Below are 21,794 nucleotides of genomic sequence, written 5' to 3'. Positions count from 1 at the left end.
TTTATTTTCACTAGCCTTAAATGCCCTAAGGGCTTTTAAAAATTCATTATCAATTGAACAAGCTTAACTGTTAAATATTCAGTATTGCTCTTAAAATAAAACAGCATTTTCAAATTATGACATTCAGAAAACAAGAGTTATAGCATTCAATTGGATTCAATTTGGGATTATCCCTTTGTAATTAGGCTAGCACTGACTAACAACAGATGTTTAGGGGAGAAAAAAAGGATGGAACGCCTAAGCTTGCCAACACTGTATATTTGAGGGGAGGGGGCATGATAAATTTTTATAATGGAACGCATGTGCTCTAAGACAATGAACTTGATGTTATTAAGTACTGAAATCTAGTAGTTTAAAAGTCACAGGATTAATTAGGTCACGTTTTAGAAATAATGCTACAGTCTAAATATCTCGTTGGTGAGAAATAACTCCGCTGTCTTGAATGAATAAAACAAAGGACTGACTCAAATATGTTAAAATTTCTTCTAGTGGTTGTATATTTGGCACCTTTAGATGCTGTAACTAACAGATCCAGGATAGTTTAATTCCAGGAGACTTTATTTAGTCTCCAGAATGGCCCCTCCAATCCCACATCCATGCAAGAACACAAAGCCAAGGGGTACACTAAAAAAGAGACTGTTTTATTGTGTCATTTATGACATGGACCCCTTGTTGACAGGAATGGCCGAGGGTAATCTTGGCATATTGCACAGGTGTGATGAAGGATGCACTGGTGATCCTCTGGCTGCTGAGGCTGTTTCCTGGTCCTCCCAGACCTCCATGCATGTGTGGGCCAGTCACAGAAATTTCATTACCACTTGGTGTATACATTTAACAAGTCTTTGGTCTTAATAAGCACCATTACAAACCCTCACATTAAGGGCATTATTATTCTAGTTTATAAATGTTTCAATGATAAAAAATAGCACGATTACAGTATACACACACTTAATTTACATGTAATGTATTATACTCATAACTGAGATAAGCTACTGAACTAACTTTGGTTGATTGAAATTAATGAAGTATTTGAACTGAATACTTGTAATTTGGTTTCTAAGTTGTGTAAATATTACAGTGCATTTATAAATCTAGTTTGAGAATTTACTAGCACCAAATAGATATTATAAATGGCCAACCTAATACTTGTATTTGGAGAAGCAAAGTTTTACAATTTGAAAAAATAGAACAGTCCATAAATTGAAAGCACATTCCTGTACGTCTGCTAGAAGGATGGCACGTCAGCATGAATGGCCAACCCCCAGTGGAAATACATGTCCCAGTTTTCAAAAATAAACACATATGACAAGGTAGCTTAGCTACATACATGAGAAGCCTGAGAAAGTGGTTGTTTTGAACTAGGGTAGTCACCTGTACCTTGCTTTTGTAATACAAGAATAGTGCTTATTTATAGCAATTTACGTGGTGAAAGACTGTACCTATAATATGAAGATTCTGATTGGGGGAAAAATTGAGTTCTACCTATCTATCTTTGTTTTTTAATTATTTGGTCTCTGGATGGTGAATTAATGAAGCAAAATCTGAATTTTCATCTTCAGATTATCACCCAGTTCACCACTGAGGTAGTCTTTGTCATATTTATCTTCTAGCTGATTAAGTTCTTTCTTTTTATAAAGTGGACTACTACTGATTTGTAATGAATAGGTTCCAACCACTGGCTTCTTCTTTGTGAAGTGGAGGTAGCTGATCCCTTCCTTTTGGTTGATTTTAAAGAAGCCGTTTTCATTTCCAGATTCAATCAAGTATCTGTTGTGATTCGTCAGAGTCGTAAGGGCTGGAAGGAGTTCTAGGATTCGGACCTTGTTATTGATGTGGGAAATATTGAAAGCAAACATGGCTGTCTTCTCAACATCCCAGCTTGCAAGACTCACATTGGCTTCTATCTCAGGCTGATCCTGGAAAGACATATGGCAATGTGTTAAAGAAAAGGTAAATATGCCACTTACTAAAGAAAAAGTGACTCAAATCTCACACTAACACAACTTTCTTCTCATGTTGTATATACTGTATTGAAAGTGAGTATTCATAAAATACTGCTTAAACCATGAATGTTAAATTCGCACATTTTTATAATATTAAGAAATAAACATGTCAAGGAGAAAGTTGAAATCACTTGTATTTGGCGGTCTTCTATTGCAGTGGGTCTCAAACTGTGGTCCCCTACCAACAGCATCAGTATCACCTGGGCATCTGTTAGAAATGCAAGTTCTTGGTGTCACCTGAGACCTAGTGAATCAGAAACCCTGGGGATGTTTTCCAGAAATCCGTTTTAACAAGCCTTCCGGATGATTCAGATGCACACTCAAGTTTGAGAACCACTGTTTTAATATATTATTTTCTTTCCAAAGACTTATCTCATTTCCCAAACCACAGCAGATGGGTTGCAGCACTGATGCTAAGAAAGAACCAGTTTATTTCAATTTTATTCACTGACGCAAAACCATCCCCACCGAAAGACACACCTATGAACCTACTTCCTGGCTCTGATGATCTGCTAATATTCAATGCTTTTCACTGGCTTCTTGCTTGCCTCTCTGGGACCACATGTGCTGGATTCTCCGGGCCTGCAGCCAGAGGTCTGGGTGAGTATCTGCATTTCTGAGTTGACTGAAAGGCTGCAGCAGCCGTAGGCAAAGAAAACCAGGCTGCTTGAGCTCCATGTTGTTTTTGTCTAGAATCCAAGTTCCCTCACACTCCACATGGCTCTTTTCAGTAGAGGAGCCTCTAGCTTTCAGAACTTGGCATCCCTGTGTAGGGAGGACTATATCACTTCACTATCCTGCCCACTTGCTGTCCTGGATCTCAGACCTTGTCCTTTCAGCAGACTTTGGGTGGGTGTTTGACTTTCTTTTCGGCGAGACAGAGGAAATGAGCAAGTATGTGAAAACCTTCGAGTGGGCCACTCCCTAAAAGCAGCAAGAAGCTCCAGAGAGCCCCACAGACCCTTGTGAAATACAGCCTAGAGCTCAGGGAATGTCCGGATTTTCTCCTTGGGGAGATTTTTCACACTTTGGGGCATTCTTGGAGGAAACCGTAGGAATCTGGAGGACCCTTCTGCAGTAGGAGACAGCAGGAGAAACCACCTTCTGACCTACCTCAGTGTTGGAGGCATTTGTTTCATTTGCGCTTCTCCGCTTCCTGCCCCGTTTGGGGTAGCCGTTGATCTTACACTCATAACACGCCTCTGGAGAGAGGGAATTGTCATCCATTTCCCCACTGGCAGGTGGCTCTGGGCTTCCTCGGCCCATGCCCATTCCAGAAACACAGTGCCTATGGTAGAAGGGAAACAGAGATGTTTTTCGTTAGAATTGGGAGATGGAGGAGCAGGAGTTCTGGTGAAGCCTGGACCCTCCCTAGTGACATTCAGTCCTTGATTATTTGTCCACTGGGTGATCGGCTGGTTCTGAGAACAACACTGAAGCCCTCGGTGTTTGGCCTCAAATTCTCAGTTCCCTGGGTTGACTGATTTCTTTTTACTGTCTCTCAAGGCCCCGTTTTGCATATTTATTTGTCCCTTCACTTCCCAAATGACATGTGGCAGGTGTTTTGCTGTACTGCTGGGGAGGGGAAACGAGAGGAGAACAGAGGATGAGGGAGACCGTGTGACTCGGGAGGTTCAATAAAAATGCCTTCTTTTTATGAAACAGGCTCCACATGCGTGAGAAAGGTGTGAGACATCACTGTTCAGTTCCTTGCCCTCTTCCTGCTTAACTGGTACTATCGCTGCCACCTCCACTTCCACCACCACCGCCGTCACCAGCCTTCACCACTCCAGCTTCCGAGCAATCGCTCCTATTATCAGACCTGTCACTTTGGCTGAAGCTCCTCCTGGAGATAAGGAGAAAGCTCTAGGTGATAACTGAGGTTGATTTAGATATAAATTGTGAGGATATGCCATGTATAAAATACATGTTATCAAAGCTTGCCCAACTGTGGGAAATTGTTTCAAATCATTCAAAACCACTGGGTCCGTTGGCTCTGACTCATGTGAGGCTGGATAAACAAACCCATGCCCAGGAGAAAACTAGTTCAGCTGTTTTTCTTTGCCTTTCAGTTTTTAAAGCCAAGTTATGGAGGGAGGCTTGCCTGTTTCACAAGTACCTTGTTTTGTTATTCTGCTTACTATTTCATAGGCCACTTGGAATGTATTTACCAGGCTCCTCTTTCAAAATGTGTTGAAATATTTGAATGATCCTAAAAGAATCTTTACATTGGGGTAGGGTCCACTCTAGTGACTCACGGAGGAGCCCAAATTGTTATAAATGGGTAGATCTCTACTACTGGGTCCACTACTGGGTCCATAATGTAGACCAAATACTATTTTCTCTTTCTGTATTAGTTGATCTATTCTTTATAGCTCATTTTCCTTTATGCCTTTAAGATTCAAAATATAATGCCAATAAGAAGAACACTTTGCATTTTGCAGCAATTTACAGGTTTCTAATATTTTCTGTAATCCTGCTGAGCCTGACACATTTCCTTTCCTTGTCCTTTAATCTTGCACCATGAAATGTGTAGAAACAATAAAATGGATGAAATGATAAATGCTCATCCTGTATGTGTGTGCATTCACATAATGATTAAATTATTGGAAGGCAAACCCCAAATTCACAGGCTTTGGCTCCTTTCTCAGAACTCCCTTCCAGTATTTTCATATCCCTGGAACACCACTTACAAGAAGTGTGACTATAAAGTCCCACTGGCCAGAAGCCAGTTTGGAGTGTCACAATTTTTGCTGGGAAAATGGTTCTGGCATTAAACTTATAAAGAATGAGTCTACTGAGAGCCAGACACAAACATCTGGAAATTTGAGTCTTATTGCTGGCATTCTGTGTGCTTCCCATGAAACATTCTTTTACCTTCTACACACCCCAAAATGAATCACTTGATGTTTGTGTGTCAAGAAATCAAAGACCACAAAATTAACAATTTGATACATACATGTATGTGTGTGTTGTGGAATGTGTGACTTTGTGTGTGGGGGAGTATATATAAGTGTGTGTGTTGGTGTGTATGTACATTTAATGTCTGTGTTCCTAATTAAAAAGTTAAAATTTGAGCTCCTTCACAGAATAGCCAAAACCAAGACAACCAAGTCCAGATTAATTCAGTGGGGAAGAAGACCTAAACTTTGAAAACTGAACACTAACTTTTAAATTACTGAGTAGAATAAAAACACATCTTTCCTGCCCCAGCTCTCACACATACAATGTGGTGAAGTATTCTACCTGGAAAATACAGTAATTCTTTTAACTCTTACATTTAATGCTATTTTGGCAATTTTTAATGTAAATTTAAGTCTGAAATGTAAAATATACTTTAAAACCATAAAGGACTCCACAAAAGGTATCTTTTTGGTTTATCCTAACAGGAGCTAGATGAGAAGGCATTTTAAGTCGAGACAGAATCCTGCTTGCCCCAGGAGAAGACTGCATCAGCAAAGCGCAGTCTGCGTCCAGTTCTGTCACGGGTCGCAGCCCCTGTATTTCCTGAGAGATGAATCGCTTTCCAGCAAGATGTGAAGATCAAGAGGATGAGACAGATGGGCCATAGAGCCGAGGTATTTACAATGTCATTTCATTATTTTGTTTGACATTCTATGAACTTCCAGAAACCTAGACGTCCCCTTTCAAATAAAATAACCTAAAACCTTTGCAGCGCTAATTGGAATTAACTCAAGAGTCATAAAAAGTATGGTTCTGCCCTCCCAGGACAGGTCATTTTGAATTAAATATACTTAATTATGTCACGAGTGAGAAAGCCTCCAACCACGACCACGGCTAGCAGGGCTTACCCTTGGCCTATTCGGAAGTAGCCAGGTGGACAGGCACAGAGGTAGCCGCCCTCGGTATTGGAACAGCCGTAACTGCAGGGGGCCTGAGAAGAGCCACATTCGTTGATGTCCTGGCACCCACCGCTGAACTGCTCGTACTGGAAGCCAGCGGGACACATGCACTTGTAGCTCCCCAGCGTGTTGTGGCAGGAGGCTCCTCCGCAAATGTGAGCACTGAGGCATTCGTTTTCATCTGCAGAAGAAAACAGAAGACGCCGCGTATGTGACACCAGCCAGAGGTTTCTCTGGAGGTGTCTGTATCAGGCCACTTGCTGCCGGCCAGCTGGCCCTCCCCTAAGGCTCTTGGGAAGGTAACACAGGCAGAGGTGGCTGCGGTGGGAAAGGGAACAAGAGGGAAAGATGTGGTCTCTTGCCATAGGGTGAGCAAACGTGGTTTCTGAGGTCAAGTGCACCGGGCAGAGTACATCAGGGAATGGCATTCTGAGGACCGGCAGACTCCAGTTCTCATCTGAAGCCAACGCTTGTATGTCCTGCTCCACGGGCGCATCCCCTGAAGAACGTGGGGGGATGGGTCATGGCTGAGGTTCAGGGTTCAGGGTGGGAGGGCAGGAATCAGTTCTCTGCGCCTTTGCTTCACAAGTGCCCAGTAATAGGATGGTTATCTCCACAGCAGAGATGAACTATATTCCTGGAGGCTGCTTTCTCAGCCTTCCTTTTTCAGGATGAGTAGGGCTGACAAGGGCTGACATCCTGCAGGAAGTGTCGGCCCACTAGGACTTCATTTTCAAAGGTCCGTAAAAGCCCCCAGGTGCTTGCCCTGGGGATGAGTAGTGTCTTCTGGTATGTCTGCTCCCATCTCTGAATGGGCCCCCTTATCCAAACCACCTCCTGCCCAGAGTCTGGGCCATGTCTAAAGCTAAGTATGGCTGGAACAGATTCAGTGCAGACTTCACAGGCAATAATTGGGGAAAACCTACAAGAGACACAGATGCTGCAGAACCAGCTACAGATAGGGACCGGCCAAGTCTGATGGCAATAAGTAGGAAAAAGAAATCTAACTTTAACAAATCAATTCAAAGGGAAAAAAAACCCCTCAAGTTTCTCATCATGTCTGATGTATACTTTTTTGAAATTTCCAATATATTTTTGTAGACCTGCCTTTGTAGGGCAGCACGGAAGTTTGCTGGTAAGACATTTCTTAACTGCTATAGCCCATTTTCAGGCATATGTTCATATGAATGCATGTGATTGACCTTCTCCTCACTTAGCAAATACATACTTCCAATGGAAGAGAGGAGGAGAAAGGCAACTAACACTTATTAGATGCCTACTGTATGACACGTGGGATACTAGGTACTTCACTCCATTTACTTAACCTGCCTAACGGTCACGGAGGTAGGTATTAAAATCCCTATTTTCCAGGTGAAGAAAGCAAGACTCAGAAAGCCCCACCAAGATCTCCCAGCAGCAGCCGCAGGGCAGAGATGCACACCCAGGTCTGTCTGACTGCAAAAGTCACATGCTTTCCTTTATATCACAGTGTCTCTCAAAAGACTCACCCGCATTTAAACTGGTCCTTTCTCTTTTACTTTTTCATTTGCTGAGGTAGATTCATTTTTCAAGAACAAAATTGTTTCTAAGAAAATATCTTTTTTTTTTAAATTAGGAGAACAGGTGGGTAAAAACGGTGAGGGCAGGATACTTGCATATATATACATACACACACACAAAATTCATATTGCCTTCCACCCTTCCTCTCTTCCTTCTCTTCCTCCCCCTTCCTTTCTCAACCTGCCCCCTCCCCACCACTTCTTGCCTGTATGTAGTTACAGAGAGAAGAAGGAGTAGATATACAATAAGAAAGCTATTGGTTGAGCTGCCTGCTATGGCTCAGTGCCTAGCTATGCATCTGTTTGAGATCCTTTATATCCAAGGACTCTCAAGTACCCACCCAAGGTCACTTAGGTTCTAAGGTTCCTAAAACAAAATGATTCAATATGCCATCGTCTGTTTTTTCCCTTATTTTAAATTAGAGGTGAGCTGTGTGATAGAAACTAATGGAGACCATGGGCATCCAAGGATGAATGAAGAACCGAGGGTAGTTGCTTTGGTGAAGGGAATATATCTGGGCTGAACGTCTTCTCCTTGCCTTGCTTATCCACCTCCAGACTTCTCACCTGCCCTCGGCTCTACAAGGCTGATCGGAATGGAGCATCCACAAGCTCCCCTCCTGTATCCTGAGCTTTTGGTTGGGCTCAGCCATCTGTTACCTGCTGGGACTCTGGCTGATAAAACCTCTAAGGCATGGGTATATGTGGGGAAGACCTGTTAATACAGAGCTTAGATTTATTCTGTTTTGTTCCAAGGAGCAGAAATAGGACCTATGGTTAGGAGTTAGTGGGAGAAAAGGTTCATTCTTTATGCAAAAGATATTTCTAAGAATTAAAGTTTTCTATGCATAGATTGGGCTATCTTGGGAGAAGGTGAGTACCTTTCTAGGTTGGAGAGGGATTGGTATGTTAGGAAACAGATCAGACTAGATCATTGCTAAGGTTCTTTCTGAATTTGAGTATCTCTCTTTTTAACTTGGAGTATCTATTTCTGTCAAGAACTCTCCCTGTCTCCTTTTCACATTCTTTTCTACTTTATTTTACATTTTTTCCTCCCTGAGAATCCAATAAGTTTAAATTAAACTTGCTTATCTGGGTTGGAGAGATGGGGTAGAGTGGAGCACGGATTCAGATAAGAAATTGGCAAATGTTCAGTGTTTACAGCTTGAAAACAATCTGTTTGTGCACTCACCCTTTCTATCAATATACAAATACCATGATTTGTTTAACATGTTTTGCACTTTTCCTGACCTTTTTCATCCTGTGTGTGCACCCTGGAGCAAATGGCTCCACAAGGAATTTTTCTACACGCCAAAATCTTTGTTTTATTCTTTCAGTTGTTACTTAAGTTGGTGAGGGTTTTGCTCTTTTCATAAAAAGAGACAATTCTAATTTGAATGAAATAGCATTAGTCTCTGAAAGACACTCCTTAAAAGCAGATGGAAACCGACTTACTCTGTCCTCTAAACTCAAAGGTTCCAGCATCAGGCTTGCATAGTGTGTCTTAGCTGTGGTGTTAAGGGAGAGCCACTGGGAGAACTCCAAATGTAGAACAGCCTTTCCTTTACTAATTTCTTCTAGGTCACGATGGGTCAGCCCCAACTTCAAGCTGCAAGTTTGATATTTTCTAGAAAGCAATGATATCCGTGGCCCTTTACCCTAAACCCATCCATCTTCCAAGAGTGAACTTCTGGCTGCCTAGGAGCAAGGATCCAGGGAGGGCTGGTCCAAGAGATCTGCTCTGCATGGCTCTGGGGAAGCCATTCTGGCCCAAGGCAATACGATGCTTATTCTGGGTAACTGTAATTCCCAAGAATTATGAGACCAGTTTGAACTGGTATCTTCTGGGCATCAAAACCCCCAAACCTCTTCCCACTTTTTTAAAACTGAAGTTTAGTTGATTTACAATAGTGTTAGTTTCATGTGTACAGCAAAGTGATTCACTTATATATATTATATAGGTCCATCCATGTTGCTGCAAATGGCAATATTTCATTTTTTTATGGCTGAGTAATATTCCATTGTGTGTGTGTATCTTCTTAAACCAATCATCTGTTGATGGGCACTTGGGTTGTTTCCACATTTTGGCTATTGTAAATAGTGCTGCTATGAACACTGGTGTGCACGTATCTTTTCGAATTAGAGTTTTCATCTTTTTGGGATATATGCCCAGGAGTGGGATTGCTGGATCATATCGTAGCTCTATTTTTAGTTTTTTAAATAATCTCCACACTGTTCTCCATAGTGGCTACACCAATTTACATTCCTACCAACAGTGCAGGAGGGTTCCCTTTTCTCCACACATTCTCCAGATGTAGACTTTTTGATGATAGTAGACCTTTTTGGAGATAGTAGACTTTTTGATGATAGTCATTCTGACCGGTGTAAAGTGATACCTCACAGTGGTATTGATTTGCATTTCTTTAATAATTAGCAATGTTGAGCCTCTTTTCATGTGCTGATTGGCCATCTGTATGTCTTCTTTGGAGAAATGACTATTTAGGTCTTCTGTCCACTTTTTGATTGGTTTGCCTGTTTTTTTGATACTGAGTTGTATGAGCTGTTTGTGTATTTTGGATATTAACCCCTTGTAGGTTTCATCATTTGCAAATATTTTCTCCCATTCCATAAGTTGTCTTTTCATTTTGTTGATGGTTTCCTTTGCTGTACAAAAGCTTTTAAGTTTGATTGGGTACCATTTGTTTATTTTTGCTTTTATTTCTTTTGCTTTGGGAGACTGATCTAAGAAAATATTGCTACGATTTACGTCCAAGAATGTTTTGCCTATGTTCTCTTCTAGGAATTTCATGGTGTCATGTCTTATATTTAGGTCTTTAAGCCATCTTGAGTTTATTTTTGTATATGGTGTGAGGGAGTGTTCTAACTTCACTGATTTACATGTGGCTGTCCAGCTTTCCCAGAACCACTTGCTGAAGAGACTGTCTTTTCTCCATTGTATATTCTTGCTTCCTTTGTTGCAGATTAATTGACTGTAGGTGCGTGGGTTTATTTCTGGGCTCTCTATCTGTTCCATTGATCTATATGTATGTTTTTGTGCCAATACCATGCTGTTTTGATTATTGTAGCTTTGTATTATAGTCTGAATTCTGGAAGGTTTATGCCTGTAGCTTTGTTCTTTTTCCTTGGAATTGCTTTGAAAATTCTGGGTCTTCTGTGGTTCCATATACATTTTGGGATTTTTTTCTAGTTCTGTGAAAAATGTCACAGGAATTTTGATAGGGATGACATTAAATCTATAGATTGCTTTGGGTAGTTATGTCCATTTTAACATTAATTTTTCCAATCCAAGAGCATAAGATATCTTTCCATTTCTTTGAATCATCTTCAATTTCCTTTATTAATGTTTTATAGTTTTCAGCATATAGGTCTTTCACTTCCTTGGTAAAGTTTATTCCTAGGTATTTCATTTTTTTGATGTGATTTTAAACAGGATTTTTTTTTTTTACTTTCTCATATTGTTGGTGTAAGGAAATGGAACAGATTTCTGTATATTAATCTTGTATCCTGCTACCTTGCTGAATTCATTTATTAGTTCCAACAGTTTTTGTCTGGAGTCTTTAGGGTTCTCCATATAGAGTATCATGTCATCTGCAAATAGTGACAGTTTTACCTCTTTGCTTCCAATTTGGATACCTTTTATTTCTTCTCTGATTGTTGTGCCTAGGACTTCCAATACTATGTTGAATAGAAATGGTGAGAGTGGGCATCCTTGTCTTGTTCCAGATTTTAGTGGGAAGGCTTTCAGCTTTTCACCATTTAACATTATATTGGCTGTTGGTTTGTCGTAATGGCTTTTATAATGTTGGGATATGTTCCCTCTATACCCACTTTGGTGAGAGTTTTTATCATGAATGGATGTTGAATTTTATCAAATGCTTCTTCTGCGTCTGTTGAGATGATCATGTGGTTTTTGTCTTTCCTTTTGTTGATGTGGTGCAACACATTGATTTTGCATGTGAGCCACCTTTGTGACCTGGGAATGAATCCAACTTGATCATGGTGTATGATCCTTTTTATGTATTGTTGGATTCAGTTTGCTAATATTTTATTGAGGAGTTTTGCATCTATATTCATCAAAGATATTGGCCTGTAATTTACTTTTTGTGTAGTGTCTTTGTCTGGTTTTGGCATCAGGGTGATGGTGGCTTCATATAATGACTTTGGGAGTGTTACCTCCTCTTAAATCTTTTGGAATAGTTTGAGAAGGCTAGGTATAAGTTCTTCTTTGTATGTTTGGTAGAATTCCCCAGTGAAGCAGTCCGGTTCTGGACTTTTGTTTGCAGGGAATTTTTTTCATTACAGATTCTATTTTACTTCTAGTGATTGGTCTGTTCAAATTATCTGTTTCTTCTCGATTCAGTTTTGGCAGGCTGTATGTTTCTAAAAACTTGTCCATTTCTTCTACGTTGTCCAATTTGTTGGCATATAACTGTTCATAGTATTCTCTTATGATTTTTTGTATTTCTGTAGTATCAGTTGTTATTTCTCCTCTTTCATTTCTTGTTTTATTTGGGTCCTCTCTTTTCTTCTTGGTGAGCCTGGCTAGTGGTTTGACAATTTGGTTTATCTTTTCAAAAAACTGGTTCTTGGTTTTATTGATCTTTTCTGGTTTTTTAAAAAATCTCTACCTATTCCCTCTCTGATCTTTATTATTTCCTTCTGCTGACTTTAGGTTTTGCTTGTTGTTTTTCTAATTCTTTTAGGTGGTAGGTTAGGTTGTTTGTTTGAGATTTTTCTTGTTTCTTGAGGAAGGCCTGTATCGCTGTGAACTTCCCTCTTAAAACTGCTTTTGCTGCATCCCATAGATTATGTAAGATTTTGTTTCCATTGTTGTTTGTCTCGAGGTATTTTCTGATTTCTTCTTTGATTTCATTGTTGACACATTGGGTTTTTTAGTAGCATGTTGTTTAGTCTCCACGTGTTCATTTTTTTCCCCCATTTTTCTTTCTGTGGTTGATTTCTCATTTCATACTATTGTGGTCAGAAAAGATGATTGAAATAATTTATATTCTCTTAAAGTTCTTGAGGCTTGTTTTGTAACCTGGGAAGTGGTCTATCCTAGAGAATGTTCCATGTGCGTTTGAAAAGAATGTGTATTCTGGTGTTTTTGTTTTGGATGTAGTGTCCTGTAGATATCAGTTAAGTCCAACTGATCTGTTGTGTCATTTAGGACCTCTGCTGCCTCACTGAGGAAGGATCTGTCCATTGGTGTCAGTAGGGTGTAAAAAGTCTCCTACTATCATTGTATTCCTGTCAATTTCTCCTTTTATGTCTGTTAGTATTTGTTTTATATATTTAGGTGCTCCTATATTGGGTGCATGTATTATTGAGTGTAATATCCTCTTCTTGTAGTGATCCCTTTATCATTATATAATGTCCTTCTTTTTCTTTATGGACTTTGTTTTAAAGTCTATTTTGCCTGATATGAGTATTCCTACCCCTGTTTTCTTGTCATTTCCATTTGCATGAAATATCTTTTTCCATCCCCTCACTTTCAATCTGTGTGTGTCTTTCTCCCTGAAGTGAGTGTCTTGTAGGCAGCATATTATAGGTTCTTGTTTTTTATCCAATCTGCCACTGTGTCTTTCAATCAGAGCATTTAGTCCATTGACATTTAAAGTAATTATTGAGAGGTATTCACTTATTGTCATTTTAAACCTTGTTCTCCAGTTGATTTTGTAGTTCTTTGTTCATGTCTTCTTTTTTGTTTTTCCTTTTGTGGTTTGATGGTTTTTTAAATATTATGTTTGAGTTTCCTTCTTTTTGGTTTTTGTGAATCTATTTTTTGTTTTTAATTTGTGGTTACCCTGGTTTTCAAGTATGTTGACCCATAACTATATCTACTTGCTTTAAACTGAGAGTCATATAAGCTCAAACACATTCTAAACAATCTACATTTTTTAGTCCCCTCCTCCAAATTTTGTGATTTTGATGTCCTATTTTACATCTTCATGTTTACGCTTTTGCTATTAATTGTAGATATAATCACCTTTACAACAATTTTTTGATTGTTTTTTAATCTATGTACTGGCTTAAGTGATCTTCAATCCTTTTATATATTTGCCTTTCCTATTGGGATTATCCCTTTCCTATAGATTCTTGCTTTTCTATTTAGAGAAGACCTTTCAATATTTCTTTTTTTTTTTTTTTTTTTTCCTGGCTGCACCACATGGCATATGGGAGCTCAGTTCCCTGACCAGGGATAACACCCACACCCCCTGCAGTGGAAGCGTGGAGTCCAACAACTGGACTGCCAGGGAATTCCCTCCGTATTTTTTTTTTTAGGGTAGGTTTAGTATTGCTGAATTCTTTTAGTTTTTGTTTATCTGAGAAATTTTTTCTCTCTCCTTGTATTCTAAATGATAATGTTGCCAAGTGTAGAATATCTTAGGTTGCAGGTTTTTCCCTTTCAAGACTTTGATTATATCATGACACTCCCTCTGGCCTGCAAAGTTTCTGCAGAGAAATAAGCTGATAGTCTTAACGGGGGTTCCCTTGTAACTGAATCTTTCTCTTGCTGCCTTTAGAATCCTCTCTTTAACTTTTGCCATTTTATTTATGATATGTCTTGGTGTGGGTCTCTTTAGTTTCATCTTGTTTGGGACCCTTTGTGCTTCCTGTACCTGGATATCTGTTTTCTTCTTTAGGGTTTGGGAAGTTTTCAGCCATAATTTCTTCAAATACACTTTAGATCCCCTTCCCTCTCTCTTCTCCTTCTGGAACACCTGTTATATGTAGACTGGCACACTTTGTATTATCCCATAGGCCCCATATGTTGCTTTCATTTTTTTTTTTCACTTTTCTTTCTGTCTGCTGTTCTGATTGGGTGATTTCCATTATTCTGTTTTCCAGATCACTTATTTGTTCTTCTGTGTTATTTAGTGTGCTATTCATTGCTTCTAGATTGGTTTTTATCTCAGCAATTGAGTTGTCTAATTTTGACTGGTTCCCCTTTATAGTTTCTAGTTCATTGTTTAATCTTCATTTCTATTGATAATCTTTATTAATTCTTCAGCATTTTTCTTACCTCCTCTTTGAACTTGGCTTTAGTAGACTGGTGAGGTCTATTTCATTGTCTGTTCTTTCAGGGGGGTTCTCTTATTCTTTTAACTGGGAATAGTTCCTATGCTTTTTCATTTCACTTAACTGTTTCCCCTAAATTCATAGAGACAGAGAAAGTTATCTACTGTGGTCTTGGAGGGGTGTTTTATGTGGGAGCATCCCTGTGGAGACTGTGTGATTCCAATATTTTTGGTGAGAAGGCTATTATTTATGGTATGGATGCCAGCCACGTCTTTCCTCAGAGTGTGCTGGCCATTATTCCTTTGATAGAGGATGTGATTGGTGTTGTGCATCCATAGCCTGCACTGGATGTTGGGTGGGGCCTCCTCTTTGCTCTGTGGCTGTCACAGCCCTGTCAGGGTGGTGTCTGCTCCACAGTTGTTGGAGTAGAAGCCCTGAGGGTCAGGTTTGACCAGGCTCCGTTGCCCTTGAGTGTGTGCTCTGTCCCAAAGGAGGTGACTGCTGAAGCAAGTAAGGCCCGTGTGGTCACAGCAAACCTAAGTGCCACCCATGCAGGTGTCCATGGTTCTGCTGAGAAGCAGCCCAAGGTTGTGTCCCTTTCTGTTGTGTTCATCCCAGACCTAGTGCCAGGCTGTGGTGTGGAGTGGGCTGGTGCTGGAGGCCAGGGTGCTGTGGCTGCAGGAATCGAGGTGGTTGTGCTACTGTCTGGAACCTGGACTGCCTCTGTGACAGGCCACTCTGAGGACCTGCCCACCCCAGATCCGGCTCCAAGCTGTGCGGTGGAATGGGTGGAGATGAGTGCTCTTGTCAGGAAACAACCTCCGCGTACTCCTTTCCAGGGCCTGTCCACCCAAGTCATGCGTTTCTGTGGCACCACCTGGTGTGTGTGCTGACAAAATCCACCGTGGCCAGACTCGCCCCTGCCTGAGATTCAGCACTTAGTCACTGCTTATACTGGCAGCCCAGCCCCACATGAGTTTCAGACTGAGAAGTGTGGCAAGGTGGCAGCTGTCAGTGCTGGTCTCTCTCCGCCCTGACTGCTAGCAAGCCGGCACGTGTGCACCCCTCACAAGCAGAGTCCAGTTCCCTCCATCTGTCCCAGCAGACCTCCCAGCAGGCAAGGAAGCTCCTCGGGGTGAGGGCTGTCCACGTGGACCTTCCCTCCTTCACAGATCGTCCCAGGGGTTCCAGTCGCATCCCGATGCCTTCTTTTTTATTTTATTTTTTCCACCCTACCCAGCTTCGTGGAGATCTTTCCTGCCACTTTGCTCGAATAAGAAGTCTTCTGCCAGTTTCCAGTTGGTTTTCCGTGAGAGTTGCTCCACATGGAGATGTATTTTTTTTTTTTTATAAATTTATTTATTTATTTTTGGCTGCATTGGGTCTTCAGTGCTGTGCACGGGCTTTCTCTAGTTGCGGCGAGCGGGGGCTACTCTTCACTGAGGTGCGTGGGCTTCTCATTGTGGTGGCTTCTCTTTCTTGCCAAGCACTGGCTCTAGGCACACGGGCTCAGTAGTTGTGGCACACGGGCTTAGTTGCTCCGCGTCATGTGGGATCTTCCCGGACCAGGGCTCAAACCCGTGTCCCTTGCATTGGCAGGCGGATTCTTAACCACTGAGCTACCCGGGAAGTCCTGTAGATGTATTTTTGATGTGTTTATGAGGGGATGTGAGCTCCACATCCTCCTATTCTGCCATCTTGATCCTCCCCTCTCTTCCCACTTCCTAATAGACTCATTCTTCCACAAGTCCCAGGCAAGAGATGATCTTCATGGGGCCAAAATAGAACCTCCAGGCAACGAGGGCATGACCTGGCTATCTCTACTATTTCTGGACTGAGTGTAGGAAGAGGAGGGTAAGGCCCAGCAGTGACAGACCTCACCTCTTTTATACTCTTCTCCACAGCTCCAATTTCATTCAAGGGACCTACGTAATACGGGCAGATAGGCTCATATGCTGGGTATGGAATCAACAAAGCTCATGCTGGAAGTTCTGTGAACAATGTCAGAAACTGGTGATTAAAATCCAAGACCTTCCTGAGCTGATAACAAAGGGCTTTTTATTAAAACCAGACAGCTAATCAGCAAGCTTGTACAGCCTAAACTCTAGCACTGCGGTCATTTTAGCCAACACTACTCACCTCTGCAAAACTGCATCTTGTAAAGAATCAAACCAGATGAGAGAGACACACGTTTGGTAAATGAACACCTACCAAATGTGTCTTCACTTGGAGTCAAGTCAAGCGTTGCAATGTGGAGCAGCCACCCAGGAGGCAGTCGCTCTTTGTTTTTGCTAAGGAGGGCCCTGTACCCAAGAGAGTGGCAGCCAAAACAAACAGGTCACCAGAGCACAAAGCTTGCAGTGCTGCTTGCTGAATGAAAAAATAAAACAAGTGAAGGTGACACTAGAAAGGCAGCTCTAAAACATGAAGTTGAGAGCCTTGGGTTCTAGCTCTGGTCCTGCCACCAAAGAACCGGTAAGGACAGACTACCTTTCCTTCCTGGGCTTCTAAGCCTTCATCAGTAAAACAAAGGGCTTGGGCTAGATGGATTGGGGTCCCTCTAAATTTGCAATGTTGGGATTCTCTGATGTGCATTAAGAGTTATTTTCCTATGACACTGTGGAATCAAAAATGACAGCTTCAATTTAATGGGAGATTCTGGGGGACTCCCTTATTATTCAAAACAAATTAGCAATCCTGAAAAAAAATTTTTGTGTTTGCTGCTTGCACTCTGCCCCAAAGATGTATAGCACTCAATGGAACCACTTCTGCGTCTTCTGGCCAAAAGCTGCTCATAATAGCCTCTGGCTGGCTGATAAACTACAGTCAGAAGCAGGATTTTGTTGGCCTCTAAGGTGAAGAGAACTCCATGTGGGCTGATGACTAGCAATGAAGCAGGAGAGCAAGGGGATATTGGGAGTCAAGGAATTCTGGGGACATTTCATTTCAAATGCCCTCAAAATACCCTTTATCATTATTTTTTTTTTCTTAGTTTGCTACTTTGCAAAGGCTGTGACTTCCTTCTGGATTCAACAGGTACGGACAATTTGAAATGAGTATTTGTTGCTTCAATGACAAGTTGAAACTTTTTACAAAGAAAGCAGTTTTCTGACTCATGGGAGCTGATAGCAATTCATCTTGTGAACAAGGGAAAACTACTTGCCAACACACTGGTTCCATTGGTAGTGCTGGAGATAGCCCTGGGGGCAGCTGCACCTGTAGCCCCCGATGATGTTCTGGCAGCCATGCTGGCAGCGATGGTTCCCTTCGCACTCGTCCACATCTGAAAAAGAAGGCAGAGTCGCCTTTAAGTCACATCAGTGCTTGTCTCAGAGGTGTTCTCTGAAGCAACATTTATATGCATATGAAAGTGAAAGGCAATTTCATCAGAAATCTGATCCTTAAATTATTCTACCACCAAAAACTTCAAGAATATCTACTCTGGAGCTTTTGATAAGTCCAAGGAAAAAAACATTCATATATCCCTGGTAAAGTCCACAAACAAAAATGATGAAGAAACTAACGCAAGGCACAAGAGCACTCTATGAGACAGCTGTGTAAATTATTTATATTTCCTTATTTGTGCCAGAATTAGAAACCAAAATGTCAGTACAAGAACAAAATCCTAAAAACTACAAGTAAAACATTTAATCATATATTAGCAGAAGAGCTATTCCTCATATATTTAATCCACATTGAGGGAATCCTTCTAAGACTCTGGATCCAGTGACTAGAAAATTAGTCAAATTCAGGAATCTAGCTATTTTTCTTGACTGGGTCATTCCCTATTCGACTAAATTAACAACTGAGCAGAAAAAGTCTTGTTATATTCAGGAGAAGCATGTGTTACGGACACAATCAAGCATGAGACAAAAGATGGATCTCTAAGATATGGGACCCGTGCAAACTAGAGAAAACCTTTCCCATCTTCAGCTGGCTATCTCCCCTGTGCTCAGTTCTGATGTCTCCTAGAGGATGATGATGCAGGTGTTTATAGGCCAGCTCCACAAGGACCGACCAGCTGGATCAAGCTAAGGGCTCTACTCACCTTCACAGCTGGCACCGCTCTGATCAAGTGAGAATCCCCGCTGGCATTCACAGGTGAAGCTTCCAGGAGTATTCTGGCAAATGCCCTTAGACCCACACAGGTTGATGTCAGAGGTGCATTCATTGTTATCTGTAAGAAGCAGTGGGGGAAAGGGGAGAGGGTGAAACTTCCCCGAAGCTGTCTTTGTGTTGTTTGAAAGAAAGAAAGAAGGGTGATTTGCTCAGAAAAGGCCAATAACTTTTCACATACACGCATGCACACACACACACAGACACACATACATGTACTCACATATTTTTTTGAGTTTTATCTTCTTATTCCAACAGCAGAAGTGCTCGAAAACAATCCCTTAGAGGAATGGCTGCACTCCATATAGGATTTTTCCCCTCCCACTTACCAATGCAGGCAGTATGGTGTTGGGTAAATCCAGGAGGACATTTACATGTGAAGCTGCCAATGGTGTTAACACACAGGAACTGGCAGTTGTGCTGCTTAGTTGCACACTCATCAAGATCTATAAGAAAATGCAAGATGGGCATTGGAATTGAGCTGAAGCCCAGGTACCTAGAAGCTGCCCTAGGGAGCAGCTCTTGAGTTTTCTTTTCTACATCTCAAATGACCTGGTCAGAAGAGAGCCACAGCAAATGGCTAGGAGGAATCCAGGAGATAAGGGTTTGAAAGATAAAGTATGGTTTCAATTCAGACCAAAAATGCATTTCTTTGCGGATCCAAGAAAAACCCATTCCCTTTAGTTATAGGAATGCAGAAATTTCTCAGCAAAGAAATGTCCAATAAATTATAAAATTTAAATGAATTACAAAATGAAATAAAAGATTAAGGATTCTCAAAAATTTCCAAAGCACTGAAAAGATCTATTCAAGTTAAAATATAAAAAGAAATGTTGGGCTTCCATGGTGGCACAGTGGTTAAGAATCTGCCTGCCAACGCAGGGGACATGGGTTCGAGCCCTGGTCCGGGAAGATCCCACATGCAACGGAGCAACTAAGCCTGTGCACCACAACTACTGAAGCCCATGAGCCACAACTACTGAGCCCACAAACCACAACTAGTGAAGCCCGCGCGCCTAGAGCCCGTGCTCCACAACAAGAGAAGCCACCACAATGAGAAGCCTGCGCACTGCAACAAAGAGTAGCCCCCGCTCACCGCAACCAGAGAAAGCCCACGTGCAGCAATGAAGACCCAACACAGCCAAAAATAAATAAATAAATTAATTAATTAAAAAAGAAATGTTGAGGGTGGAAATGAATTTCTCGGCTTGGTTCTTTCCTGTTTGCTGTTTTTAATCTTCTCAAATGAGCTGGTCAACCAGGTCAAACCAAACAAAACTAACTTTTTTTTTAGATTCTCCTTTGGATAAAACAAAATTGAGTAATCAGGAAGGAAACAAAGGAAAGAAAAAAAATCATTCTGATAAGCTAATAGCATTTTTTAAAAGACTGCCTACAGTATTTATCCAACATTATTTTCCACTTCTCAATAAAATCCTCCGCTTTGACCAGGCGTCTTTCCTCACTGCCAGAGCTTGTGGCTCTTTCTGAACTCCATAGCTATTTTAAACCTTCAAGAGATACAAAGTGTGTTCCAGCTTTTAGTTGAATTTTAATCAAAAAAAAAAAAGAAACTGCAGAGAATTTAGGAATCTATCGGCCTACCTTCCTTCCTGCCTGTCTCTCTGCCTCTCTCCCTCCCTCCCTTGTGATCTTCTTTTATCACTGTATACAGAGCTGTGCTTGGAGCTGCAAATCAGTGCCAGTTCCTGGCTAGACTAATATCTGGAGTGGACCTGAACTAAAGAACTGCCCATATTTCTCCCAGTGCTGACATCTCTTAAAAAGGAGCCAATCCTGTGCTCTTTCCATGGCTGGGGAGTTGCTGTTTCTGCTTTTCTGGTTTCTGCATGATTGGCAGCTGTATGTCTCCTGCCAGCAGGTGGCCTCCCTTCTCTATGACCCCAGGGGACTTGCTAGAGCACCATCACACGGTTACTGAAGCTTACCTGCAAACAGGTGAGGGGGACAATTCAGTGATTTTTAAAAAAATTTTATTTCATATTGGGGTATAGTTGATTAACAATGTTGTGTTACTTTCAGGTGCACAGCAGAGTGATTCAGTTATACATATACATGTATCCTTTTTCAAATTCTTTTCCCATTTAAGTTATTGCGGAATATTGAACAGAGTTCCCTGTGCTATAGAGTTAAGTCCTTGTTGGTTGTCTATTTTAAATACAGTAGTGTATATATATCAATCCCAAACTCCTAATCTGTCCCTCCCACCCACCTTTCCCCTTTGGTAACCATAAGTTTGTTTTCTAAGTTTGTCTGTTTCTGTTTTGTAAATAAGTTCATTTGTATGATTTTTTTTTAGATTCCACATATAAGCAATATCATATTGCTTATATTGATAAGCAATTGATCATATTGAAATATTTGTCTTTTTCTGTCTGACTTACTTTACTTAGTATGATAATCTCCAGGTCTATCCATGTTGCAGCAAATGGCATTATTTCATTCTTGTTAATGGCTAAGTAATATTTCATTGTATATATGTACCACATCTTCTTTATCCATTCCTCTATTGATGGACATTTAGTTGTTTCCATGTCTTGGCTATTGTAAACAGCGTTGCAATGAACATTGGGGTGCATGTATCCTTTTGAACCATGGTTTTCTCCAGATAAAACCATGGCTCAAAAGGAACCATGGTTCATATGGTAGCTCTATTTTTAGTTTTTTAAGGAACCTCCATACTGTTCTCCATAATGGCTCTACCAATTTACATTCTCACCAACAGTGTAGGAGGGTTACTTTTCTCCACACCCTCTCCAGCATTTACTATTTGTAGACTTTTTGATGATGGCCATTCTGACTGGTGTGAGATGATATCTCACTGTAGTTTTGATTTGCATTTCTCTAATAATTAGTGATGTTGAGCATCTTTTCATGTGCCTCTTGGCAATCTGTGCGGCCAAGGGGCACATTTCTCCATTTCTCTTTGGAGAAATGTCTATTTAGATCTTTTGTCCATATTTTGATTGGGTAGTTTGTTTGATACAGAGCTGCATGAGGTCTTTGTGGATTTTGGAGATTAATCCCCTGTTGGTTGCATCATTTGCAAATATTTTCTCCCATTCTGTGGGTTGTCTTTTCGTTTTGTTTATGGTTTTTCCTTTGCTGTGCAAGAGCTTTTGAGTTTAATTAGGTCCCATTTGTTTATTTTTATTTTTATTTCCATTACTCTAGGAGACGGATTGAAA

The 21,794-nt window shown here is 41.0% G+C and overlaps 1 protein-coding gene across 1 annotated transcript in view; it reads right to left on the bottom strand.

Moving 5' to 3' along the window:
- Positions 1–620: 620 nt before the first annotated feature.
- The window catches only part of FBN1 (fibrillin 1), a 252,818-nt gene continuing 231,644 nt past the window's right edge, over positions 621–21,794 (bottom strand). The window contains exons 61-66 of the mRNA XM_036841971.1: positions 18,915–19,031; positions 18,518–18,646; positions 17,633–17,752; positions 5,816–6,047; positions 3,117–3,291; positions 621–1,916 (exon numbers count right to left, since the gene is read on the bottom strand). Of these exons, the coding sequence (XP_036697866.1) occupies positions 1,527–1,916; positions 3,117–3,291; positions 5,816–6,047; positions 17,633–17,752; positions 18,518–18,646; positions 18,915–19,031 (1,163 nt within the window). The 3' untranslated portion in view covers positions 621–1,526. The remainder of the gene's footprint in view (positions 1,917–3,116; positions 3,292–5,815; positions 6,048–17,632; positions 17,753–18,517; positions 18,647–18,914; positions 19,032–21,794) is intronic.

The sequence above is a fragment of the Balaenoptera musculus genome, chromosome 2, assembly GCF_009873245.2.
Source record: "Balaenoptera musculus isolate JJ_BM4_2016_0621 chromosome 2, mBalMus1.pri.v3, whole genome shotgun sequence".
Lineage (NCBI taxonomy): Eukaryota > Metazoa > Chordata > Mammalia > Artiodactyla > Balaenopteridae > Balaenoptera > Balaenoptera musculus.
Note: the sequence above shows the minus strand (reverse complement) of the source record. Positions and strands in the feature narration are given on the sequence as shown.